This window comes from Petromyzon marinus, chromosome 10 (genome assembly GCF_048934315.1).
Source record: "Petromyzon marinus isolate PM22_M1 ecotype Great Lakes invasive population chromosome 10, UKy_Petmar_22M1.pri1.0, whole genome shotgun sequence".
NCBI lineage: Eukaryota > Metazoa > Chordata > Hyperoartia > Petromyzontiformes > Petromyzontidae > Petromyzon > Petromyzon marinus.
This window is the reverse complement of record NC_133676.1, coordinates 11,036,668-11,064,335: the sequence shown is the minus strand read 5'-3', so window position 1 is coordinate 11,064,335 and position 27,668 is coordinate 11,036,668. Positions and strand designations below refer to the sequence as shown.

Sequence of the window (27,668 nt, the reverse complement as noted above, 5' to 3'; positions counted from 1 at the left end):
ATCAAGGTGCCTCACTTCCCTCAACCAGCTTAAAAGACGCTGCGAATCATAGCAGCGTTCATTGTAGCTCTGTCGTCCCGACAGGTTTGCTCCTTTCACCTGAAGAAGGCCACTTGTGTTGTGGCCGAAACGTCGTGAGAATTTTATTGTTTTATTTTATTATTTTATTCTCATTATACGTGACTTTACCGAAAGAACCAAAGAAGACAAAAAAATCAGTTCTAAAGGAATGAGTCCGGCTATCGCATATGCGTTTTACATTTTGATAGTAAAAAAAAATCACGGCCCTCTGTCAATCGAGTGCTGTAATTCCGCGTCGGTACCGTGGGGATTTGTTGAACACGCTTTACAGCACGTTGGTGAGTGAGGATTGGTGATGTTTGGGAGCGGTGGGCCAGGACTGGTTCAAAACGTCACTCGCCACGCTCGGTCGGTCTTATCAGGAATTCAACTCATGTAGGTAGGTTCCGTGAACCACTCTCACTGTGCCACCACTTCCGCTAACACTCACCAAATGTTCTTTTTTAAAAGAAACACCCAACGTGACTTGCAACACCCCCAGGCGAGTACTTTCTGAATAGGTGATGTTGATCGAATGCGTGAGGAATGTCGCGTTACTCAGGCCGGAAACAATGCATTAGTCGGCAGGCAGGAGGGTTACATTTGATGGTTGCACCTGTCGGAAACTCCTGAAGTAAGGATGTGCTTCCCACAGACTCATACATATGACGGCACAGGTACTCAAAGAATTCAGACATTTCCTTCCCTTAAAAGGACTCTCTGTTGTGTACAATCTGTGGTGGGGAGATATAGTGTGGCGGTTAGCGTACTGCGCTACGAACAACGGTTTCCCCAGATTGATTCCAGCTCACGGCTAACATCACTCACGTGTTCTTCTTTGGTTCTTTCGGTAAGTCACGTAGAATGAGAATAAAATAATAAATTGATCAAATAAAATAACACAATAATATTCTCACGACGTTTCGGCGACAACACAAGCGGCCTTCATCAGGTGAAGGGACGAGACTGTCTGGTAGGACAGCGCTGGAGTGAAAGAGCCACGTTCAGATCACGGCCTTTAAGCTGTGTGAGAGGAACAAAGCGCCCTCAACTTAGCACCATGAGAATAAAAATAATAAATTGATAAAATAAAATAACACAATAATATTCTCACGACGTTTCGGCCACAACACAAGCGGTCTTCATCAGGTGAAGGGACGAGACTGTCTGGTAGGACAGCGCTGGAGTGAAAGAGCCACGTTCAGATCACGGCCTTTAAGCTGTGTGAGAGGAACAAAGCGCCCTCAACTTAGCACCATGAGGGCGCTTTGTTCCTCTCACACAGCTTAAAGGCCGTGATCTGAACGTGGCTCTTTCACTCCAGCGCTGTCCTACCAGACAGTCTCGTCCCTTCACCTGATGAAGACCGCTTGTGTTGTGGCCGAAACGTCGTGAGAATATTATTGTGTTATTTTATTTTATCAATTTATTATTTTATTCTCATTCTACGTGACTTTACCGAAAGAACCAAAGAAGATGAATCATTGCAGTCACGAGAGCTTTAAATCACTCACGTGTATTTTAAATCAGTCCTGGGTCTCGCCTAGATCAACTCAGCCTTAGGTGAGGACCTGTGGCGTTGTGTAAACGTCAACACTGGCGAGAAATGTTACCGATAATCCCGGCATTAATAGGTGCTCGCTTTCAGCACTTGTCCCAACATTCTGAAAATACTACACGGGGGGGATTGTTGCGTTTTTTTGTGCAAGGGGGTTGAGACGGAGAGAGATGCATATGCTGGAGATACCACTAGTTTCCGTGCAGTTCGAAAGAGTACATTTTGTTCCAAAAAAGATTTGCTTCAATAAAATATTTATTGATTGCATACAGCATGACATTGCAAACTGCCCACGTTTTACAGCAAACGTCAACACCTTGTTAATAATTTAACACTATCGCAGTAGTGAAAATAAGACACGTTGCCGAGGAAAAATAAACAGGCCAATAGTTACATAAATAAATAAGCAAATACATATTAAAATACGACAATAACAAAAAATCCACATCACATTTACAACCTCAAGTACAGTACCACCATTGTCTTCTTTTCAAATTGGCCAATTAACCACCAAGGAATGCTCTTAAACTCACGCTTCGTGTTCACCACAGCCATACTATCGAATGTGATTCGCATCTATGAATTGGCAACTGTCAGTCTATAAGTGTAATTTATCCTGTCTTTGGATACATACTTTTTTTTTTTAAACATAACTGTTATTTTTGTTATTCTTGGTTCTTTCGGTAAAGTCACGTAGAAAGGAAACAATAAAATAATACAAATTTAATACAATAAAATGCTGTGGTTTCACAGCTGATGATGATTGCTTGTGTTGCAGTCGAAACGCCGTGAGAATTTTATTATATATTTTTATTATTTTATTGTTTCCCTTCTATGTAACTTTACCGAAAGAACCAATAATATGAATCCCTGCAGTCACGAAAACTTTAAATCATATATGATTGTTTAAGCATCTACCTTAATGTAACTTCCTCTGTAAATGTTCCATCATTGCCCACTCCAGCTTGAGAGGCTGGACACCCGTAGTCAAGGCGTTCATAGCTAATCGGGTTTTTCCAGCTTAAAGCAAACGTCTTTGTTTATATATAAATTATTCAAATGGATAATCATAATCTCACATTGTAGTCAAGCATACACCCATCTTGATGCAATGATGTATTTTTAGAACAAAAAACATCGTACCATAACACGCAATGTCACGTATAAAATATCCTATGACAACATTCTATAATACTCTGTACCAGTGGTTCTTAGCCTTCACTGGAGCCTTGGTTCTCAATTGTAAAAAAAATATAAATATGTTATATAAATACACAGCGGTTAATGAAACAAATTTGTCAGGAAGCCACGCCCCTCCCAACATCGGAGAGGGGGCGTGGCCTAACCTACAATATTTTGACAATGCAGGGACTCCTCTACTTACGAACGAATTCGATTCCGGAGGTCTGTTCGTAAATCGATGTGTTCGTAGGTGCAACTTTACTTCTGTCGATTTTGAACATGTACACTAAAAACTGGGAATGGCTTTAAAAGTCGCATAATCTCCTGTAGATGTAGATGCCATTTGTTCTCCATATGCAGATGCCACAACCGCCATCTAACGCGCGGCGGTTGAACTTACAACTCTCGGTCCGAATGGGCAACTGGACATACGGACAGGTTTCTTTGTATCTCTGAAAGTTCGTAAGTCGAGTATTCGTAAGTAGAGGAGTCCCTGTACAGCAAATGTTTACTGTTTACATGGAAAGTCCCATTTAGCCAGTTATCCGGCTAGTTTGCCAAGGCAGATCCGTTGTGTGTTAGCACAGAACAACATCAGGACAGACCATACACCCACGGTGTCAGTGTTAATCCACATCTTCCACCAATAAATAATCCACCCTCACACCACACTAACTTACAGTGGAATTCATATTATCGTAATAGAATACTTGCTAGACTAGCCTAATGACAATATAATAAATATATAGAAAATACCAATACTTTGGAATAAATTACATTCTCACAGTAAACTTTTTATTACGTGCAATATTTCGTTGATTTTTTTAATAATATCGGGGAGCTAGCCCACAGTTAAATAAATAAATAAAGCCTGCAGTCAGATCAGAGGCTGAAGGTCATGTGACCATCTTAGTCCTCCAAAGCAGGGCCATTGCTCAAAATGTAAATACCTGTTCAATAGTTGTTCTTTTAAGGCAGTGTCATTCGCCAGTATGCCAACGTTGTATGCTATGTAGACCAGTAATTGTTCATCAACACACCTATCAAGAATGTATTGTTTTCATTGGCGAGGCAACATTGTGTCACTCCACGCTACACGGCTGTAACCAGGGTTGTCATAATTGCTCGTGATTGTGAGCACCGCCGGTGTCAATTTCTGGTAACAACTGCCAAATAATTGTGCTCGTCTCGTCACTTTCAAAGAAATTAAAGTTTCACTGCTCAAGGTCACACGACTACCAAAGGAAGGACAACGAAGCTGTAGACAGAGGTATAGATGGAAGGACGAGGATCTCACTGTGGGTTCGCCTTTTTGTTCAGCACATGCAGGCTACGGGCCACCACGGATGCCATGTGCTGAAACATGTGCAGGATCTGGAAGCTGGCCTGTCGCGTTTGCCAATCGCTGGAGTAAATCTTGCTCGCCACGTCGGGAGAAATGGGCTCAACGACCAGATTATCGGAAACATCCACCTGCAGACGACACAATTGCATAACCCGTTACTCAAACTGACAACAATGAATTTACCTTACATGCATCACCAGTTGTTTGGGGATCTCCCCCACGCCAGATCACTCACGTATTTGTTTGGCTATACCTCCCCATGCTAGTCAGTGCAAATTAGTGAATGGGGGGGGGGGGGTAACGGTTCAGATATCGCTCACCACTGATGGTATAAATTGTCAGCAATGCTCGACATCATAATCATCATCATGATAGATCCACCAATGGCTCCTGAATAGCTATCATAATGAGGTATTTCATCTCATAATATTCAATAAACATCATAGGCCATGTTGCATCCACTCATGGATGAAGGCCATCTGATGCCATTGCTATTCCAATGATGCAATAATCCATCCATCTCTCGCACAGGAGCCGATCTCATGGCTGCAATGCTGTGTCACAGCACAGTCTGAACGCTAAAGCAATAATTAGGTATACTGCAACATTGTAAATTATCATCTTCAGCTCTCATCAATTCACTGCTGGATGTAGGTCTTCCAAAGCCGTCGCCATGTAAAGTCTACAAATTATCTGAATAATACATTGCGTATAATAAGTATATGGAGTGCACACACCATAGCCATCATGTGCTTAGAATGTCCTTGCCAAAGGTAGAACAAGTCAGCCTAATAAATGATATTGGAGAAAAACGGACTCCGTGGCTATGTAGATTTGACCGCTATGTAGTTCCGCATCGTGTTGCATTGTACCTCCGCAGCAGAGATGAGGTTCAGCATTTCTCGAATGCCCGTCACCAGAATGTCAGTGTCGGTCGCGGATCTGTCGCGTAGAGACACCAAGTAGGTCTCGTAGATGCGGAGGTTGTGCGCGATGCTCCCGAAGCACCGGTCAAAACTCCACCCCTGTGAGACGGGAGACGTTCCACGTTCAGAGTTTGCGACGTTGCGATGTGGGGGCAGGCGTGCACGCGTGCAGGCAGACAGCAGCGGCTGAAACCTCACGATGTTTAAATAATGCACTTCTGCGGCCGTCTGGAACGCTTTCGTTATTCCCCCGCAACGTCGATGAGCACGGTTGGCTACGTAGGGTGCGAAATAAGTTCAACGACATGCAACAGCAAAGGAAGGTCCAGCCAGAAAAAAAACACGTAGCTCTTACTACTACTGCGTCGGTTTTAGCGGATGTCCGACGTTTCGTTCCACGCGCTGATGAAGCTCCCAACACGTGTAAGGAAACGTCGGACGTTGTGCCGGACATCACGCAGTCCAGTCGAACACGCATCGGAGAGCCACAGAGCTCTTATATATTGTAGATGCATTCCCGTGGCTATGGGCTTTTTTGCGCTGTCTGCCGTGAATTTCATTCTTTGTTTATGAGAAGAAGAAGACTTTAGGAATGTCTGAGAACGTTTAAAGTAACTTTCTGACACGCTAGGTGTGCCCAGATGATGTCACTGCAGCGTCGAATGCCGCAACCCTTTCAACACAGTCACTGCAACTATGAAATGCCAATTACGCCTGAAAGTAACCAGAAATAATAGGATGTTCTTTCTGGCTACTTACTAACCAGAAAGATCAGTATGTGACCCATGCTGTCATACTCATGTGTGACAGCATGGGTCACAGTTAATCCACGTATATACAAGTCAATACTGAACGTATATTTATTTGCTCTGATTTGTGCCAACCCCTTTGGTGCAGATGAATATGCTTTATTGAGCATTCAATGGCTCGAGTGTACACACACGCAAACTAACTTCGCATCTGCGCTTTAAATATCCGATTGATTATTGCAGTCTCATCCAGACGCTATCAGCAGCACAGCTGAATAACTCGCACGGCAATAACGTGAATCAACGGGCAGGGGAGGGGGGTGAGTAACAAGATATTTACAACGTAGCGTCCACCACGCCGTGAATGCAATAACAGAGTCTCTGAACGAAGCGAAGGAAGAAAACAAACTTCCTCTATGTGTAGCCGCTGAGTTGAATCATTAAAAAAACAAACTACAGTTACCTTACTCCTGAAGTACGGCAAGAGACTGGTTTAACCACGTAATATAACCCATTGAGAAATGTAAATATATAGACATTTTTTATGAATGGTAAAATGACAACAACGGGTTTAAATAACCAGCGGGACAATGCAATGCATTTATCATCGTCCCTTATCCAGGAAATTATAACTGAGCCTCAAATTAAACAAAATGCATATGGTCCTATATTGGGACTTAAGACAATCACTGAATTATAATTTGCCTTATAGAGGAAGCCGGGGCATCCGGTGGAAACCCCATGCAATACAATGGCATAACAGCACACAAATAGCGTACAGACAATTCAGCAACCGATTTGCTGTAACGCCTTCTGCAGGCCACCTCGCGACCACACGGCGATCAGCGGGCCAGACGGGCATTCACCTGTCTCCTGATCGCGCAGTGGTCGATCTGTGTCGGCAGTTCCTCCGGCAACTCCATAAAGAACTTCTCCTCGCAGTCGGTTTCTCTGCATTGCAGCACCTCCGTTATCTGTGTCGGGGCGGGCAGCGTGTTCGGGGGGCGGTGGTGAGAGGAGAGTGGAGGAGGCGGGGGGGGGAGATGCGGGAGGAAGGCGGTTGAGTGTGGTGGTGGTGATGGTGGTGGTGAAGTGAGTCAGATGACAGCGTAGAGGAGGCGGAGTGATGAGATGTGGTGGGGGGGGGTAAGAGAGAGGTGGGGGGAAAGGAGATGGCAGAACTTATTAATTACTTTAAAAAAAACGCACTCTCGTCAATTTGGTTTGGGGAAATCCCCACTCACTGGTCCAATGGACAAGAAGCCATTCATTCACAAAGCGGGGATTTGTCGCAGATGTGCTGTGTTGAGGTGACTTTAAGACTCCTACACATAATTGTTGAGGTTCAGTTCTAACAATAACAAACCATCGAGGATGTTTCAGTGGGGAAATTACCCAAGTAATTGCTTAATAGTGGAATGAATGTACTGCAATTATTTGACATCTCTTCTAACACAAATACATCAACAAACCAGTAGCACTAAAAACCAGTGAGAGTATGTCATTCACTTCGTTTATCCATTTAGTTTATCTATAGTATGTGTTTTAATCAGACGAATAAATCAGCATCTTAGTGTAGAGTTTTCGTATTTGTGTGGACATGTTGTCGTCGAACAGGAGAGATAAGCGACAACGCCGTGAGATAACGAAAAACGGAAGCGGTGGGCAGACATAACAGAAAACAATTCCCGTTTGTTCTGTTGCATTTTCCCCCTTTCATTCCTATTCATTGCCTTATTCATACGTATAGCTACGAGACGGCAATGGCACGTTTCAATGTGTAGCGCATACATAATGCTCAAAGTGGGTAAACTCAGCCCTTCATCCCTCTGCAGGGTTGTCAGTGCAGGTTTATATTAGAAGTTACTTCCAGTTTGTGGAACGTGAACAATAGCTGTCAAGGCAATGCCTCTCCCAAGTGGGGGAATTTCCGCACACGAATGCAAGGCTGCAAACAGGAATAGACGGCCAACTGTGGAAATTCCACAGCAAACACTTTGAGGTTGGACCACTGCCTTTTGTTTTTGTTGTTGTTGGAATGATGGCGCGAGTAATCGAAAGAGACCGCTGCACGGGTGCTTACTGCCCTGGGGTTTTCACACGTGTGTCACTATGCCACGTGTTTTCCGGTTGTGCAGCAACTTGTTGGACACGATGCCCGGGTGTTTCGCCCGATACGGCTGGGAGCTTTTCATTTGTCTTCCTTTCAGGAAATTAACTGCAGCTCGAGAAGCTCCCACGGCACGTGCAGCGAAACGTCGGGCGTCAATGCCCCCCCCCCCCACCTTGGGCAACAGCGCGCCTACTTAAACGCGACAATGCGCCGGAGTGCCGCGGTTTATCTCCAGCACTCACGTATTTCTGGAGGTGGGTTTCAGCGTCCGTGCTCAGCTTCTCTGCGGCGCGCAGGCAGTCCGAGACGGCTCGTCGACCGTGCGGGGAGGCGATCAGCGGAGCCCCCTCGACGCAGGCCCACAGGACGTGGGCGAGCAGCATCCAGCGACTGAACGAGCACGCGGCACCTGCGGGCGAATGAATTGAAGGGAACGAATGAAGAAGAGAAAGAGAAAAGTCGCGGTGGTCGGACATTGGCGTTACGCCTCCGGGGTGTCGGTTGCATAAAAATGTGTAATGAGAAATCTTCCATCCGACCGGCGTGGTGAAGTATGGTCAAACAAACCTATGGCCAACACCACTTCGGGAGGTCTGCAGCCAACAGCGTATAGACTAAGGGCTGTATACGATATGTGTGTGTATATATATTGAGAAGTCGAGTGTCTTGAGTGACGGCCCTTCAGAGCAGAGGTTAGAAGGTACGTAAATATCGTCTGACGTGGCTGGGGATTGGCTTCGCCAATGCAGTCCCCTCAATGTCGCTTCTAAAACTCTGTGAGATATCCGGTACCTAATTCACGTCTCCTTAGCTACGCACACGCGCAAGCATCTGTGTAGAGATTTACGTGCATTTCCGTCCACGCACGCGGGCGCAGCCTGTGAGGTGAATGGCTGCGATGGCTCGTGATTGATTGCAGATGCCCCCTGCCTCGTGCTCATCGCAACTTCGAAAAAAAAACCACAGCTCCCCCCCACGCCCCCAGTCAACACTTGCGAGCGTTTAAAAATTCGACCCCAAAAATAACCTCCGGTCTCGCAGTTTTTCAACAGATGTAAGTGTCTTCGTGCAATGCAAACGCATGCATGTTATTTAGTCTCTTAATTCGTTTGCCAAATTAAACAGTGCTAGCAGGGTAGCTTTAGTCCGAGATTTCGTGCAGTGTTTATTGACTCAGGGGGAGGAATAGAAAACCCATCTGACCCAATGTGTGGTCACTGCTGGAGTTCCTCATTTTGATGGAATGAGGCATCGGCACGTGGCCACATCCATAATGAGGCATCGGCACGTGGCCATAACCATAATAGAGGGGTTTTTGGGGGGGTTAGATCGCGTAAATGTATAAATGTGTCGTTTAACCCACCACCACTCGACACAGCCAATTAGTAATGTTTGTCACATAAACACAACGTGGCCAATTCGTGACTATAGTACAGCACGCCGATGTGTTGGAGAGCCAAGCCACAACATTTACAATCTGAGTACGACGTTTCGCCAGTAATAACAACTAGCTTCATCAGGCGACAGCCAGATTAGTGGAGAAGTCCACCTGTTTCGTTCCTTAATCACGTGACAAACCTTACTAATTAGCTGTGTCGGGCAATGGCGGGGTTAACGACACATATATTTACGCGATCTAACCCAAAAAAACCTGCATTATGGATGACATCGGTCGCGAAAGCCGACGTGTTAAATGTGGCTACGCGTCAGCATTCGTTGGGATCGCCTACAAATTTAAATATACCAAGACTAACACAGACAAGTAAAAACCATCATGGAAAATTGCCCCCCCCCCCACCACCACCGCTCGCTGCTCAAAATTATATCATCTGTACATTGCGACGTTTCGATCGACTGGCCTTTTTAAAGAAGAACGCAGTGCAGTATAGTCCGCAACTATAACAAACACCGCATGCCAAATAAGGACATGCGTGACATGCGATTGTGCCGAAACGCAACGAATACTTAAAATAATTGATGCGTTAAATGCAATGTGTGTTGAGACCCGAACGAGTACGCAGTGTCTCTTGGAGACACGAGGAATGCAAACAAAACGGTCTTAGCCCTGGAGGTCTCCGGTGCAACCCACCATTCCGCGGTGGCGAGAGTCTTGGAACCATCTGGAAAACGGAATGACGGCGGCGTGTCTGCATAGGTCTCTGGCGCTCCTCCAGTTGCGCTCTCGCCAGTTGCTTCAAGTCGGTTCTTGGTCGTCCATCGCAAGAGTCTGACTTCTTATAGTCGCCTCTAAGATCCGGAATTTTTGTCTGTGATGACCCTTGGGAAAATCCCCCCCTCCTCCCCCCCACCGCCTTCCACGCGCTGCACACATTTGGGGGAAAGTAAAATAGGGTGCGGTCTGGAGCATGCAACATGTTACCTACTTACACCGCCTCCCGCAACCTTCGATTAGCACGGTTGTCTACGTACGATGTGAAAAAAGGTCGGCAGGCATGCATGCGTGAGCAAGTAAACATGTAGGTTGCGTAATGTGACGACCAGAATGACTGCTGCGGATGTTGAGAAAATACAGTCGTCTACTCGCAGACCTGTGTCTGTCTGTGTGTCCTAGTCTGCATTTGGTCTCAGTCAGTCAACCCACGGTAGATGGGTCTGACCCGGGAACCTCCTGTCAGCGAGTCTTCGTGGCCTCAAAGTGCACCTAGCCTGGCACAAGCGCCTTTGTGACGTCACCGCCACTTGGCGTCTGTTGTTGTCGTGTCTGTGTTTTAGTGTGTGAAATCCTAACCCGTGCTCCGGGCTCGATTCCAGCTTAGGCCAACGTCGCGCAGTGATGACTATTTGGACCGGTCGACTCGGTCTCAAATCAGTACCTGGTGCGATGTGTAAACATCGTCACTCGGGAGACAAAGGCAGCCGGGCGTGGTGCTGGCCCCACGTGTACTTTCATATGTTCTCTCTAATTGTACTTGCTCAATCTGTGAAGGTTGTATAGGGAATCTTTGTCTTTGTAGTATGATTGTTGTTTGGGAGAGCGGTAGCGCAGTGTTGAACTCAATTCAATTCCCGGCCAGGACTAATATCAAATGCTAGTGGGGTTTTTTTTCGTATGGATATGAATTGTATAGAAACTATCGATGTCCAAGCTGTGAATTCAGCTGTTGGCTTAAAAGAACGACGAGTGAATCCCACAAGTGCGCTCGGAGAACGCTCGCAGTGGACATCAGCCCTCGCAGAGACTCATAGACACTCGCAGAGACCCATAGACACACAGAGACGCATAGACTCACACAGAGACCCATAGACGCTCGCAGAGACCCATAGACTCACACAGAGACCCATAGACTCCCACAGAGACACAGACACACGGAGACCCACAGACCCTGGCAGAGACCCATAGACACGCACAGAGACTCATATACCCTCGCAGAGACCCATAGACTCACACATAGACCCATAGACACACAGAGACGCATAGACTCACACAGAGACCCATAGACTCACACAGAGACCCTTAGACACACAGAGACTCATAGACCCTCGCAGAGACCCATAGACTCACACATAGACCCATAGACTCTCGCAGAGACCCGTAGACTCACACAGAGACCCATAGACTCACTCAGAGACCCATAGACACACAGAGACGCATAGACTCACACAGAGACCCATAGACTCACACAGAGACCCACAGATTCACAGAGAGACCCATAGACTCACACAGAGACCCATAGACACACAGAGACCCATAGACACACAGAGACCCACAGACCCTCGCAGAGATCCATAGACACGCACAGAGACTCATAGACTCTCGCAGAGACGCATAGACTCACACAGAGATCCACAGATTCACAGAGAGACCCATAGGAACCACGATGTGTTCCACCGCTTGTTGTCACGCGCCGCGGTGGCATTTGGGTGATTTCATTTTCCATTGTGAAAGAGGTGATCGCACTTGATGCGGGCGGAAGAGGGGAGGAAGTGGGCGCGGTGTAGTGAGCCTCCTGATGGCAGCGCTGGTTGATGACTCCTCGATGGGAGTCTTCGTTTGGGGTGATGTTTGAATTCACCCAAATTGCCGCTCCACCAGTCTGTATCTGGCACGCGGCCAAGTCTTTCTTATCTGAATCTGTTGCGGACCTCCGCTTGGGGCGACTAAGCCTCAAACGAGTCATCTGGGTGGCGTGGGTATTACCAAGGGGGGGGGGGGGGGGGGACAAAGGTGGTCGGGCGTTGTTCGATGCACACCAGCCTTGTGTGATGTGATGGGCGATCGCTAACAGGACTTTTTTTAAATCGAACTTGGGTGCGTAGTGGTTAAGCTTGCTATCCTACGAGCTCAGAAAACCGGGTTTGATTCCCGGCTACAAAGCACATCATAAGTGGCCATTCGCAACTCGGTTCACTTCGTTCACTTAGCCTTACATATGGTGCAATATGTCGCGAGCATCATCATTAGGCTACTGGAGAGACAAATGCGGCTGGGATAGCGCGGTTCTGACCACATCGTGTGCTTTCCACTCCTTAATAGGATCTCGCGCATGCTGATTGCGTCAATAGATTGTCCATCCACGACTGGCCAAGTGCATCCCTGCGCTGTTGAGGTGTCGTGGGAGTTGTTTCACCATACTTCATCGGGCTGGTCAATACTGGTTCGTGAAAGTGGAAATAATCGAAGCGGGAGCGTAGAAGTACAGCACAACTACCATAGTGGATTATGCTGCACTGCCCTTTGCTCCATAATACATAACCCCGAAAACGATATCACCTGTTACACATGGTACTCGCCCGTTAAAGACATGCTTAGCTTCTGAGCTCTGAGCATAGTTTATACGATTTATCAAAGTCAAATGGGTAAAAATTCTACATTCCCATGACGGGACTAGGACACATGTTTCCCAGGAAACGTCACCAATGAGTGTGTATGTGATGTCCGTGAGAGTAACGCTTGACACAAGCGATGCGCGTTCAGCGCTTTTGTCAGTCCGCCGCTAAATGCGACTTCGCCACGCCGTGCACAACATTAGGGAATTAGTGTCAGACCATACTTCACCACAGTGGGTTTTGACACGTACGTCGATCGTAGACGCTGGAGCGTACAGGTGCGATAACCATAGATGAATAGATAGTAGCCGCACCCTTATAAAACAAATTATTGAGATAACTCAGTGAGGCTTTTTGCGAGTAAAAAGTTTCAGTTACAGTATTAGTCATATATATTCGTCTGATACTTGTGGTATATGAATCTATGCGTAGAGTAGATGAGTTGTGCCATAGAGTCTTGCCATGGAATGTGGCACTTCGGTTTTAAGACATTGCGTGTGGAACATTGTGGATGTTAAGCAACAGGAAAAAAAGACATTCACTAAATTTCCCTCTAGAGTTAAATTGCCCAACAAAATTATCCACTAATTATTTCAACACGTAAGGTTCCTCTTAATTATTTATATTAAGAAATTCGCGGTACTCTGTATGTATGTATGTTGAAAATAGGTTCCAATTATCACTTTTAATTGACGAATCTAAGTGCGTACATTCACTCGGTGTCTTATTGAAATGCGTTGCGTATATATTTAACTTCACTTTAGTTTTGTTAATTTATAATTTCCATCTTCAATCAGTAACTCCCCTCCCCCCCCTAAAAAAGGACAAACTTAGAGCCCCAACAACAACACTGGGTCATCGCAAGCTAAAAATATAACGCAATACAAATTTGACTTTTAGTCCCAACATTTCCCCCATTCCCGATCATAATCTTACAATTGTTAAAACATATATATATTTAACACGAGACGCGACCCAGTACAATAAAACAGCCGTTATCAAACGCATATAAGCACTCGACAATTGTGAAAAAGTACTAGGGGTCACCGCAGTGATTTCACCAGAGCATGGAGTATCACTCGCGGGCAGCCCCGGGACACGCAGCAATGCGTTGTGGTTTTTTTTGTATTGCAGAATAATTCGCGTTGGCGTTGCTAGCTGATGAGGTGTAATGGTGAGCGCATTGGATTTTCAAGTTGCAATGCAGAAGTCGCCGGTTCGATCGCGGCGGTTGAAACAAATAGCAAGTTTCTTAAATCCCCGAGGCAGCCGGTCCATCCAGCATTATGGATGGGTTCACCATTTTTCGATCGACAGGCGACGTGTGTATGTGTACGCATACTTGGGGAGCGGTAGTGTAACGGTTAGCGCGCTGCGCTATAAACCCGGCGATGGAATGTTCGATTCCCGCTCACGGCCAACACCAGTGACGATTATCTGAACTGGTCCTGGGCCTCTCTCTAAGTCGACTCGGTCCCAAATGAGCACCTGGTGCGGTGTGTAAACATCGCCACTAGGGAGACAAAGGCGGTCGAGCGTGGTGCTGGCCACCCACCCCCTCGTGTACCGTTCCGACCTTCATAGGTGCTCGCTAACAGCACTTGACCCTACAGGCTATACGGGGAAACTTAGTTTTTTTATGCATGCTGAAATTTGTTTCGCACCGTACGAAGCCAACCGCGCCGATCTTTCACTTATTAAAAATTCTGTTAATATATCAAAGTCGTCTTTCAGCCTTTACGAAGATTCATTCTCACCGGTTGTCTCTGGCACAGCGGAAGCGAGGTGGGGGGTTCGTGGATAGTGCAAACTCATAAGCTGCATTGGCTCCAGCGATCTATGTGTAGATTTTGCTCCCTATCCTCTAGGTTTAGATGTAAGACCCTCGACTTATCTCCTCCGCTGTGGGTAAAGGGTGGTGGGTACATCCACTTCTTCCAGCGTTGAAGAGTAGACCAAATGACCCTCAAGAGGGTCTTTCTAGACCTTCCCCGAGTGGAGGCCCTTCTGCCAGCGGTGTGGCGAGCAAGCAACTGCAGGGCCGCACCTTTATCCCATTTTACATCCAGTGGATACGTTACAAGTTGGAAATATCGGAATTAAAGCTGCACATATATGTTAAGCAGCAGTAGCTGGCGGCCAGTCATCCCAGCTGTCATCGGTCACGACCTATCCACTGCTGGATGCGCGCCTCCCTGCAAGCCGTCACCATCTCTTGCGTTCATTTAGCTCCTGCATAAAAGCTGATTGCAGCACTGCACGTCTGCCGAGAACAATATTTGTGATGAAGCTTTGAGCGCTTGGTCGTCAAGCCTTCCCTGAGAATGTTCGCAAAGGCATATAAAACATCAAGATCTTTACGCACAAAAATACCTCGCCACCTCAGTCTTTAACGACACACTGTGACAATGTCATCGTCATCAGCCACGGCCAATCCACGCCAGCGCTAGATATCTCTGGCTGAACTTAAACGCCTCGTTTTACATATTGCCCTACAACTTTGGGGGAGGGGGAGCACGCGATGGAACGACCGTGCAAGGTGCCCCATCCGCTGCGTCGCGAGTCAGCGCGTGGCCTGCAGTGATGTTGAGACTCCCCACCACGGAGCCACTCGGCCTGCAATGATGTCAGCGTCTAGACTTGTGAGTCATCTCGTTTCGAGCGCGACGGCACCTTTCCCACTGCCATTCAATGAAGCACAACAAGTGTTTGCCGCCGCTTCGGGAAAACAGGTGAAACGTGTGGAAATGGAAAGTTTACCATGGGCGAAGTTTGGGGCACCTTTATTCAATTCAATTTCTGTAGTTTACAATTAAGATTAAACTCGTTGGTTCTTTTAGTAAAGTGTGTCTGTCTTTGCGTCTCCGTGTCTGTATCTCGTCTCTTTCTCAAAATTTCACACAACTTCTAATTCAGCAATCTTTGGAAGAACGTAATCAACCAGGCTGTGCGTTAATTGCGCGTTGACTGACTCTCGAGTGTTAAATTAACACTCTGGATGGCAGAACGGTTGGGAAAATCCTGCCCCCTCTTGTGTAGAATAGAGGCCTCATTGAAATAATTTCAGGGGTGGTTCAGTGATATCTACTTCCACGGGCAGTTCTCCAACACCAACGGTCGCATTGCTACGTGAGAGTCCCGTTAAATTAAAATTGCTTTGCATATTCCTGCCCCGAGAAGTGCAATATTTGCATTTTTTTCAAGACATGCTTTAGATTTGCCTTGAAGTGTGGATAAAGAAGCCAATTGAAGTGACTTCAGAAGTAGATCTGTGAAATCATCTTCGAGGTCAGGGACTGGCAACCTTTCAAAGAGGAAGGGCCATATTTTTTGTTTCGTCTCTGACCAAAATTATTTCGAGAGCCGCATCACACGGAGAGGTAACTTCTTGTACACAAAGCGAGCAGGGCATACAGCAGATGACAAACACATTCTGACTTAAATAAACACAAACATGCGATGGAATCAACTGCTTCTATTTAGGTAATTTTCCCCTTAGTTGTATTTTTAACAATGCAGTTTGACTGTACATTTTGTTGTCACCAACACGCTCACATTGCATCTTATGGGGAAAATAGGGTCCGATTTACGACAAGGTTTCCAGCAACACATTGGGTCGTAAAAGCGGGGAACGCTGAGTTACTACATTTTTGGAGTGTAAAGAATCGAATTTTTTCTTTCTTTAAACAGCTGCCCGCAAGGAGGCAGCCAAAGAGCCGCACCCGGCTTCCGAGCCGCAGGTTGCTCACCGCTGTTCTCGGCCAATCTCTTGACAAAGGAGCGCTCAGAATGGAAATGTTTTCAGCTCATACCACGATGCTCATGGGACACTAGGAGTGACGTGTCCCATAGACGAGGCTGCGGATGGAATTGCAGCCAAAGGGGACAACTGTCTGTGTAATGGGAGTGATTAAATCAGCACACACGTGTAGGCTTTAGAATATAGCATCGCAGGACGGTGTGGGATGGTGATGGCATGTCGAGATCTTCATACAGCAGTGGCCGAGACGAGAGCTGATGATCGATGATGTTCACGATGAAGTGCAATATGTCGCACCGGTTTGCAGGAGTAAAAATACAATAACACAAAGTGAGAGTTGTCTTTTTTATTATTATTATAAAAATGTAAACGAATTCTCATTCAATAAACAGCATATTCAATAAATAACGTTGTCAGTGATGCTTTTAAATATGTATAAATAAATATATGTTCACGTAAACTTTGGAATTCACCCATTTTACGAAACGCCCGGCAAGTGCAAACCACCTTACATCCGCCTATTTTGTAAACCTAAGTGTCGGAGTGTGATTTTCTGGGTTGCATCGTATATTACTTTCTCAAAAACATGTGCAAAGGGCTATAAAGTGTGACCATCAAAACTTGTGCAGCAGTATTGGGTCATTGATACCTTGCAGCATTGTCACACATACACACACCTTCCTTGATATCAGTAATTCCACAAGACAACAACATAATAATAATTATCCAGTGGCGAATGAAAATCTTTCACCTCAATCACTCCAAAATAACAAATGTCTCTTCACAATGAATCGTGTGCTGCATGAGACCAGGGTCATTATCTGGTCTCGTTTAACATACATGTGACTGCATGTATGTATGTTGAACTTCTTTCACACTGTACGTAACCAACCATGCTAATCCGGGGTGCGGCGGAAGGACAACAAACTAAACACGAAAAGCAGTTCTAAAAATAAGAATTTTCAATCAACATGTAAACGTGCATAGCTCCAGTGGCTTCCTAATATCGCAAGTGAAAGCACCCCAGCACGTGTGAACGCGCGCGACACAGTGGCCACCTTTGTTTAATGGCTATCCATAAGCCCCTGCGAGGATGACCAGATTTCACGTGATAGTTTAGGTTCCTTGATGAGATTCGCAAGGTGTTGTGGTTCATTTGTGGCAAGCACTCTGTGCGTCATTAGTGCGACCTTATACTGTATATACATTAGAAACCAGTGGGGTATCGATACATGGGTCACCCTGTACATTGACATCTTAAATCGCAGTGTTCATCATCAAAAATGTTCGGACGACCACCTCGATCTGGTGGATAAAGAGGTGTAGAACTCGGGCCGTAAACACCTTTTTTGACCACGTTCCCATCAGCTCTTCCAAGTTTTCTGCAGTGACTTTGAGATCATGGATGTCCTGTTGTTCCTCCAAGCCAAACTAAATTAAATGACAAAAGCACAGAGCCATCCTTCATTAATATCATCATCATCATCATCGTCAGTCATGGTCTTTCCACTGCTAGATAAAGGCCTGCCTAGTTCCTACGCTAGTACTGTCCTTCGTATGTATGTATGTTGAACTTCTTTTTCACCATGCGCAGCCAATCGCACTCATCGGTACTGTGACGTACTGCGATGCCACAATCCATCTCCCTGCTTTACATGAATGGCCCTAACAGCTCCATCTCCGCAGCTGACGTAACCATTAATCATATTCTCACATTCGGATGTCATCTGTAGTGAGTCTACCGTCATCCATCGTCCCTTTTTGAGATGTCTCCTGTCCAAGCCCACCGCTTAAGAGTCAATATGTGTCTGATTTGAAAATGTTTTTCCCTCTTAGCCATGTGTTCCTCTTTCTGTCTGACATTGTAATTCTCAGCGTACAAGACGTGTGCTAATAATAGTCTTCGTTAACACCGAAAAGCCTCACTCAAGTTCAGTCACTCAATTTCGGAAGAGTCTTGCTTTGTTCAGTTTGACTAATTCCTGTTTCAGGGTTGTTGTATGTGTGGGTGAATGCACTGGAATACCCCGAAAAACCCTTGCGTACACTAGGGTTGCACTCAACACGGAACAGATGACATAACTCTAACCAGCTGACAAGCCTACTACAGACAACTAATTGCATGATTGCATTGTGTGTGTGTAACCTCGTCTACGTGTTACTATATTTAAACAGTAGAAGGAGAGTCCGACGATCGAATGTCTGAATCGAAACGGGTAAAACAATTTAATAAAAGCATATGCTGCTCAACAATTGGAACAATCGGTGTTGTGTCTTCTTTCACTTCTATTATTCTATAACTTCATGGAAAGCTCTAAGAAACTCAATCGTTCCCTCTTCCTCTCCAGGCTTATTTAAACTCCAATTGCCATTCCACCCCTTTTAGTCTGCTCTTCAACTCACTCAACTGCCCTTGACTGACAGCCCCGTGGCTGCACGCTGATCACACTCCCCACGTCACAGCCACGAGCTGTATGAGCTGTGGGGGCTCTGCCCACTCAATCGGTGCTGCTGTTGGTATTCACATTCAACGTCGGGAATCTCATCCCTGCAGTTGCCTGTTGTGGTACCACATCCTTTTATCATGTAGCCGCTCAATTCCTTGATGCATGAGGCAATATTTTTATAAGGATTGTGCTTCACTACATATTTACGGAACATACATTTTATATAAATTGTATATGGGAAGTGGTGGTCAGCTTTGCTATGAAATCTGTGACCTGATATTGAATTTGCTTCTGAGCCATGGCAGTGGTGAGTCATCGATCATCAAACCAGGCCTGGACCCCCCAACTCCACCACCCCCCACTGCACAATTCACCAACCCGCACTGACCAACATTGGTAAACCATGGTAAAATAGCACTCCATTTAACATGTAGGCTTTCGCGAGCAATAGTAGTAACAATAAATGTTTTTTGGGGGGGTTATTTCGCATAAATATAAATGTGTCGTTAACCCACCACCACCAGACACAGCCAATTAGTAAGGTTTGCCATGTGAACAAACCTGGCAATTAGCTATTATTTTAGCACATCTGTGTGATGGCGAGTAAACCAGCAACATTTACAATGGAGTACAACGTTTTGTTGGTGATTGTAACCAACTTCATCAGGCGATTTGCCTGAATTGTGAAGAAGCCTTCCTGATTCCGCTCTTAAATAGAGCAAGATGATGTCATCACTGTGAGCCGATCAGGTGCAAGGATCAGAGGGGCTGTGTCGCGTGGTGGTGGGTTAACCGTACAATTTGTATTTACACGCTTTAACCCAAAAACCTTTATTTTGAAAATTAGCCTTCATCAGCAACGGGTTGACAAAGGGCAGCAACTTCTAAATGGTGTATCGGCGCACTAGCTTCTTCAAATTATAAGTAATAACCCCCAAGATAAAAGTTAATAGTACATCACAGCGAATACCACTGGTGGCACTACACCCAGTCATTACTTCCTTCCTACTCCCAGATCTCATAGATGCTGCAAATTCAATAACCCGACATTCAAAGCTTGCTCTTACAGTCTCAAAGACCGCTCTTAAAGTTCACCATCACCACCAACAACAACATGTGGTTTAGGCCTTCTCTTTATTCGCTGACCCCTGGTGCTTGCATCTGGTGACCTATCCATCTCCGTCTTCATTATGCGCAAGTATCACGTGCGGGGTAACAGTGGTGTTCTCACCTGTGAATGGATGAGGTTCATGAGGTGCTTCATGTCGGTGTTGACGTGCTTCAGTCTCAATTGTCTTCCTGAGTTTTCAGTGATGAGCTGTAAGTACATCTCAAATATCTTCAAGTTTCTCCAGATATTCTTCATGCAGAGGTCATGGCTCTGTAAATTAAAATCGAAATGCATGATTAGTATACAAATTTCACAAACAACCGTTAAAGCATACTGCACAAATTAACTCATGGGCATTTTAATGTAAGTAGGGTGCCCTCTGCTATCCAGCAGTGGATTGAACATGGAAAATTATGATGACCGTAATTATTTGCACATCTCCTCTTCATCATCATCATCGAGAGTCAATCCACAGCTGGATGAAGGCCTGCCCAATCAGCCACCATTTCCCACTATCCTACGATATAATAATCCACCTCCACACGAGCCAATTGTATCACTCCATCCCACCGGTGGACGTCTTCTCGGATGTGTTCTATTCCTTGGCTGCTACTTTTGCCACCGTGCTTAGCGGTGAGATTATACTCTTGACGCTCAAGGATTCGTACTGATGCCGCCATACGCCCACAAATTAGAACAGCGGTGGTGGTAGCGGTGGCGACGGCAGTTTGTGTAACACGTACGGTATTGAGGGCAGCCTGACTGCAGTTATTCACGTTCGTTGGCAGCATCGCGGGAAACTCCTTGCCCAATAATTCCTCGCAGCCGCTCTGAGCCCTGCAAGGAGGCATCACCTCCTGCATCTGCACACACACACACAGCAAGGGCACCAGATGTTAACATCAACCACGTGACAGGGCAACACGGTGGTTTTGTTCAAATTATGGGAAGCTGCAATTTGTAACGTCTGGAATTTGATAAGCAAGGGTGTGTCCGTAGAGTACATTACTTGAATGGATGGTTACGAAAAAAAAGTGCAGGTTGCTATATAGGCTAAAGTTCGGGCGAGTGGAGGACCGAGACAATCTAAAGCAGTGTTCCTCACTAATTTTCGGTGGGGGCACTTTCGTCGATAAGACATCATCAGTGTGCGAGGGCTGCCACACATTTGAAACCATTGTTGGGTTTGACAGCAGCACGATGATGATGAAGATGATGGGGGGTGTTGTCACGTGTTGTTGTTGTTGTGTAACTGTCGGGGGACCGCACGTCAGGGGCCGCACTAAAGGCCACCAGGGCCGCCAGTGGCCAAAGGGGCCTTGCAATGACGAACGCTTCGCTAGATATTATTTGGGTCTTTCGGTAAAGTCACGTAAATAGGTTCAAATAAAAATAAAACTACGTTTCGATCGCAACACAAGCAGTCGTCTGCCTGAAGACCGCTTGTGTTGCGATCGAAACGTCGTAGTATCTACGTGACTTTACCGAAAGACCCAAATAATATTAATTCCTGCAGTCACGAAAGCTTTAAGTCAAAGACTGCGCGAGATGTTTTTTCTCCCCCCGTGATTATAATGCTCCCACGTCTATTGCCCTTCACCGCCACGAACCCGCAATGCCCAAGGTGGTGAAGTATGGTCAACGACACCGACGAGACGAGCGACATGGTGTGCAGAGGGCCCTCATCCAGCAGTGGATTGACACATGCGTAGTATTCTTGCTGTAAGTTACTCTATGCGTCCAAGCTGATAATCATGTCTCTCTGCCGGCAACGGCTGTGGAAACGATGCCCCCTACAGACAGCCTTGGCTCATGCCCCTCTTTACACCCAAAGCGTCGGCTTTAAACTGTGAACATCTAAACGGAAATGTTTTTCTCCAAAAGTCTCTGGCAAGTAATTCTCGAAATGTAATACGAGAGTTAAAATAGGAATTGCAACTATAAATTACGATTGCACTACAACTGCATGGTTATCGCGGAATCTCCCGACAAATAATGAAACTCCACCTATTGTACAACTTTCCTTTGAAGTGCACCGACGATTTATTGCATTTGAGCTGCATTGACTGTGATATAAAACAGATGCCCTTGCAGTTCGTAGTGGACTTAGAGTTACTGCCTGTGATGATAACATCTCAAGAATGCTGCACTGTACGAAAGAGGGAGAGGGCAGAGACGGTGGCGTATACTGTCCAGGTAATGAAGAGATGATGGTAAAACAACATACACAGTACGCCATTTCCTGGGATGAGAATTGTGGTAACCGCTTAGGATCTCAATGATGAAATAGTAAGCCGTATAAGAACAGGTTGGATTGCTTTTGGAAGAGTGAACTGAATCATGAAAGGCTACATTCTCACGTGCCTAAAATAAGGCAGATCGGATCAGTGTATATAACCTGCTGTGGCATATGGATCAGAAACGTGGATATTAACGAAGGCGTGCACAGAGAAGCGTGGCGAGAGAGAGAGGCGCGTACTTGTAATAAGTACATCGGATTTAAGTTGGCTTGGCAGTACACGTCCCATCTAGGTGTCGATGGACGATTTCAGCTCAAGGAGAGAAGCTACCCAAGGGAATAGCTACAGCGGAAATGGAGCGATGAAAATCAGCGTGCGAAAAAGTTATAGATGGTTACATCGTATGTGCAATGAGAGATGTGCGACTCTTGCAGCTAACAGTAGCTAGATCATGTCTGATGATAGCCTTGAGTGTTGACAATCATGTAACTCATAGTACTGTAGAGTGATGACCGTGATGATGATCTTTGTGATGCTGATAGTGAATGATAATGGGCAGGAATGCAGAACAACAACTGCAATTTCACAATCAGGTGGTCAAGCCAGATGACCGTCGTTGTGCGCTCTGTTCTGGATGACCACAGTCGCATACTGGAGTGTGTGTTGTTTGTTAAAGGTGGTTCAGGGTGGACCATGAAGCAACGATTATGATGATAATTCCAAGTGTAAAAACACACAGCCATACATGTGTATAACATTATACGCGTTCTGCGACAAAAAAAAAAACAAAAAAAGCTTTTGTACAAGTACCGTACTCGCATCGAATCGCTGCGGGTGGGTTGCCACAACTCACGTAATCATTTAAGGCGGTCTGAGAGTCGGTGAGCAGCTTCTCGGCGACGTTGAGCAGCAGCGGCTGCAGCCGCGGCTCGCCTGTGCCCAAGGGGGGCGGCGGAACGGCGCGTCCGTGCGTTCCCATCCTCATCGTGGACATCACCGTCATCGTGACCGTCAGCGCCTGGAGCCCGCGCAGCATGCGCAAAGACGCTGCGTGCACAGCGGACGCTGGTGCTGAGAGGTGGTGGTGGAGGGAGAAAGAGGTGGGAGAGAAGGAAGAGGCGTGAGCGAACGAGATTGGCGTCGCTCGGGAGGATTGCGAACGCACGCGCGGTTAATAATTCGCGTTTGTGTATCCTTTTGTTGTTCATTAACGTCAGTGTGCGGAATGCAATAAATGATGGCTTAGGGTGCTTGAATTGAGACTAATGGTTACTCGCAATGTACGCACAACTATCCGGGCGCCGTGTCGCCTTCGCGCTCAAATCGTGTTTTAAAATACTTTAACTTTGTTTTACGCATTAAACAGCCATAATCAGTCGATGTAATCAACGCGCTTACCGCCTACGCTACACACCTTAATGCTAGTCTTAATTTACAACCCCCTTTTCAATCCATTACTGGATGAAAAAGTGTCTTTGTTTTTCGTTGTTTACCATACTTCACGCTGGTCAGTGCGTATTCGGTGGGGATAAAACAACAATAAAAAACAGAGCCGTGTCACAAATGGTACCGGCCACCGATGTTAGCCGTGGCCGGGAATCAAACTCGGATTTTCCGGGCACATCACTCCCGTATAGAAAAACCGCGCGTGAAATCGTCGACTCGAGGCAAACCGTTCTTATTCCAGTGTACGCCGTGCAGGGTACCTGTCGGAATCATTGCTGTTACAAATTCGGATGCAAAGTCGCGTGCTCACGAGGAGCGAGTTTGTGTCTCGAGTTGAAAGACCCGACGGTTATTCACAATGAGCGCCATCCCCGTATTTATGTCCGGTATCTATACGGTCATCCTATTGATTCCGAAATGTGGGAAAGCCCAAATTTGTCGATTGCGTCATTACATCCGGATGCATTTAAAAAAAAAACATTTTCGTTTAATAGAATGACGTCATCCGACCATCGCATCCCACCGGAATGCATACCGTGACGGCATAGGATAAAGAGGGATTCAACAGACGTGAATAATTTCGGTTTCTATTTTACGTCAAACATAATATGCAAAAATACTGGACATTTCAAACACTCGCTCTTGTTGAATTATTTGGCGAAAACAATGACAATTTAATACATTGTATAAAATATACATTTAATGTAATTAAAATAATTGAAGGATATTGCTTTAATGAGAATTGCATTCGCGAATAAATAACGATATTTACAACGTAATTATTAACAGCCCTTTGTCAATCTACTGCTGGATAAACGCCTCTTACGTGGCATGTCGGTCATGTGGGTTGTTTGGCCATACTGGTGGTAGTCTGAGTGTGAGTGGGGGATGTTTGTCATTAAGTTAGAGTGTGAGTAGGGCTGGGTAACCCCTCCACAATGGCACTTCTTAAACCAAACGCCACGGTGAAAACACGGACTTAAGCTTGTGCTGGAGGCCCCAGACAACAGGGATTCATGACGCCTTCTGGCCAAACTCCATTTGACAGAGCCAGACTGACTTCTCCCACCCACCCCCCCTCTCGTGATTCCTCCAGGAACAGGAGACTACTGCAATTGGCCACATTGCGAAGGAGGGGCTGCCACTACTCTGTCGGGAGATGGATCGATACCGCCTGGACCTCTGTGGAATACAGGAGGACCGGTGGACCGGTTCTGGCTCCACTCATCATGAGGGGTGGACAGCTCTCCACTCGGGGCAGGAAACTGCCAAATAAAAGAAAGTGGCACTTTTTATAGTGTGGGATGCTGTAAGTCCCAGGCTGCTGGTGACTTGCCTCCCCATAAACAAGAGGCAATGAATGGTGGTGATGTTTGCTTATGCCCTCACCGAAATTAATCATCAGTGGACGGGTGCAGACAAAGCCGATTTGTCAGACGCCCTTTATAACTTCCTATCCCAGGTGCTAGCTAAAGTGGCCCCTCGAGATAGTCATCCTGTTGGGTGACATCACTTCCCAAGTGGATCACGATGCAGACACCTGGGTCGGAATGATTGGAAGGCATGGACCAGATCAACTCAATAATAATGGTAGGCGCCTGCTAGACTTTTGTAATTACCAACACGCTGTTCCGGCATCTGCGAATCACGCAATATCATGGATGCACGCCAGGTCCAAGTGTAGTATAATAGCGCCGACTGTTGTCCAGCAACGGCAACTGCGGTGGACAAGCAGTGCACACGCCGGTGAGCATCCGCACGAGTGTTGTTGACAGGGCGGAGGAACTGGGGCAAGGGTCATGGAAGACCCTGGAACCCACTAGTCTGTTCAAGAAGGGAGGCACGACCAGGGCGCAGCCATGCCGCTCCGGATAGCATAAAAGCAGCTGATAGCGGGAGCTCGTGGCTGCCGGTTCTGGGAAGTGGACTTGTCTTGTCGTCGCTGCCGTCTTCGCTAGATATTGCGCGGCCGGATAGTTGTTGGCTGTCTCGGTCGGTGCCGTCGGTGTTACACGGTCAGGGTTGTGTTAAGGCTAAGCTAGGCGACTAAGGAGAGTGCGAGGGTAAACCTGTGAACCTTGAAGGTGTTAATAAAGAAGGTGCTCCTGAAAAATATTGTCTCCTGCTCCGCTGACGCTACACAAGTGAGAACATCTGCTAGCCCGTGTATTTGACGCTAGAACCTACCATAGAGCTGTTCTGCCAACTGCCCATCAGCTAGTAATCTCTAAGATGCGCCTGCCATTCTTCCACTCTGGTGATGGGTGTCTATCTAGGACCCCATTCAAACTCACAGTAGCCTGGTCTCAGCTAGCTGAAGATAGTTGCAAGCAGGAATTTGAACGTCAATTGCAACTGGGGTTGGCATTGTCACCTCCTGATACTGAGGGGAAATGGGTGAGGTTCAGGACTGTGGCTCATGCAGCTGCAATGGCTGCATTGCATATGCAGTCCGGATGCACAAAAACATTATAAGTGTAATGACCAAAAATGACCCCAAGCCAATGTGCCGCCTAACGGCTATTCAAAGAGAAACCAAGGTCTCCGATTGAAAGAGGCCTCAGGAGGCGTGGCTTTTGACGTGATTGAAGGAAAAGTTTTTAATGAGAATAGGCGGGAAACAAAGTGGAACCCAGAGGCGACGGTTTGGATCTGTTGGAGGGATAGGACAGGGATTGGCTAAGGGAAATACAGTGAGGGAACATTTGAGAAAGGGGATCGAGGGATATATAAGCGGAGAGCACGAGCAGTGGGGACCTTCGGAGGAATATACAAGCTGGAAGACAAGCATGAAGCCTAGGGTTCCTGAATGTGGAATTCTTCAAATAAAAGTGGCTGTTTGTATAACTTGTCATCGAGTCGTTGCAGAAGTGTACTAAAACAGCCACGTTAGAAAAGAGATCAGTATCGTAAAGATGTGATATCTACAAAACAACGAAGTGATATCAAACGGCCATGGTGAACAAAACATTTTTTGGAGAAAATCTACAAAATTGCCAAGCTATATTACAATCTTGATTTGAAGCTTTCGTGACTGCAGGGATCCATACTCTTTGGTTATTTCGGTAAAGTCACGTAGGTATAAAATGAAATAAATCACGACGTTTCGATCGCAACACAAGCGGTCGTCCTCAGGCAGAAAAAATAATCCAGCAGTGGAACTGCTGAACCAGGAAGAAACACAGCAAGAGAGCTGTTACAACAAGAGGTTATATATGTGGCGAAGGACAAGCGAGCGGGGTTTGAGCTGGAAAGGAATTCCATCCCCGCAAGCAAGCACATAAGTTGTGTTAATGGGGGAGATTATGGGGAGAGACATTAGGGAGAGAGATTGGCATGAAATGAGCTTCCGTCGCTGCATATGCACACAACAGCAGTGTTACTGGGAGATTAGCACTATGTTGATGGGAGAGATTAGGCAGAGAGATTAGGGGGATTAGCAAGTTAATGTCATGTCTATGTGTAACACAAGCTGTGGCGCTGCCAACTGCGCTGTGAGAGGCAAACACGTCAATGCAAGAAAACCATCGCAATGGTGGTCGCGCCAGTGAGACACACAGCCCATCACACAGTCAGAACCATCGATACATCAATTCTAAGGGAGCAGAGGTGGCCATGTTAGTGAGACCCCAGCCCGTTAATGCAGGGGCACCCAACAGGGCAACTCAGAGAGTCGGAGATAACAGCCAAACGGCAAGGAAGAATGGAAGCACTACGCAAGTTACGACTTTGCTTGGTTAATAACGTCTTTCCAATGATTGCTCAGCGTATACCCATCTTCCCGTTTGAAATTGTCGCTGTGTTTATATATGTCTGGATGGCTTCATGGATAAATCTTTCATGGTAGCCCGAAGGTTTGCATTGGTCTCGGAAAAATCAATATCGTGTAAGCCCACTTCGTTATAACAATGTTCAGCCACGGCAGAGATATTGGTTCTGCCGT

General features: G+C 46.2%; 2 protein-coding genes and 1 long non-coding RNA gene across 3 annotated transcripts; 1 reads left to right on the top strand and 2 right to left on the bottom strand.

The window, feature by feature from the left end:
• Positions 1-1,855: 1,855 nt before the first annotated feature.
• LOC116940918 (uncharacterized) lies at positions 1,856-10,156 on the bottom strand. The gene is made up of 5 exons (XM_032951298.2): positions 10,023-10,156; positions 8,176-8,342; positions 6,687-6,794; positions 5,018-5,170; positions 1,856-4,273 (listed from the first exon to the last, which is right to left on the bottom strand). Exons 1-5 carry the CDS (start codon positions 10,084-10,086, stop codon positions 4,094-4,096), a joined length of 672 nt encoding a protein of 223 aa, XP_032807189.1. The 5' UTR covers positions 10,087-10,156; the 3' UTR covers positions 1,856-4,093.
• A 6,656-nt stretch (positions 10,157-16,812) lies between these two features.
• LOC116940919 (uncharacterized) lies at positions 16,813-24,169 on the bottom strand. Its single transcript, XM_032951299.2, has 5 exons — positions 23,986-24,169; positions 23,133-23,350; positions 20,783-20,902; positions 20,160-20,309; positions 16,813-17,912 (listed from the first exon to the last, which is right to left on the bottom strand). Exons 1-5 carry the CDS (start codon positions 23,996-23,998, stop codon positions 17,739-17,741), a joined length of 675 nt encoding a protein of 224 aa, XP_032807190.1. The 5' UTR covers positions 23,999-24,169; the 3' UTR covers positions 16,813-17,738.
• LOC142924231 (uncharacterized) lies at positions 23,271-25,838 on the top strand. Its single transcript, XR_012941421.1, has 2 exons — positions 23,271-23,379; positions 24,822-25,838. It is a non-coding gene; the product is annotated as an uncharacterized LOC142924231 (long non-coding RNA).
• The last annotated feature ends 1,830 nt before the right edge of the window (positions 25,839-27,668 follow it).

Bases quoted from the DNA above. Each gene is read 5' to 3' on its own strand.
- LOC116940918 (XM_032951298.2), bottom strand. From the start codon at position 10,086: ATGCAGACACGCCGCCGTCATTCCGTTTTCCAGATGGTTCCAAGACTC. The intron at 6,795-8,175 runs GTGAGTGCTGGA...GCCCCGACACAG, and splicing joins AAACCCACCTCCAGAAATAC to ATAACGGAGGTGCTGCAATG. The intron at 4,274-5,017 runs GTACAATGCAAC...TGTCGTCTGCAG, and splicing joins ACCTCATCTCTGCTGCGGAG to GTGGATGTTTCCGATAATCT.
- LOC116940919 (XM_032951299.2), bottom strand. The intron at 20,903-23,132 runs GTGAGTTGTGGC...GTGTGTGTGCAG, and splicing joins AGACCGCCTTAAATGATTAC to ATGCAGGAGGTGATGCCTCC. The intron at 20,310-20,782 runs GTACGTGTTACA...TTTAATTTACAG, and splicing joins GTCAGGCTGCCCTCAATACC to AGCCATGACCTCTGCATGAA.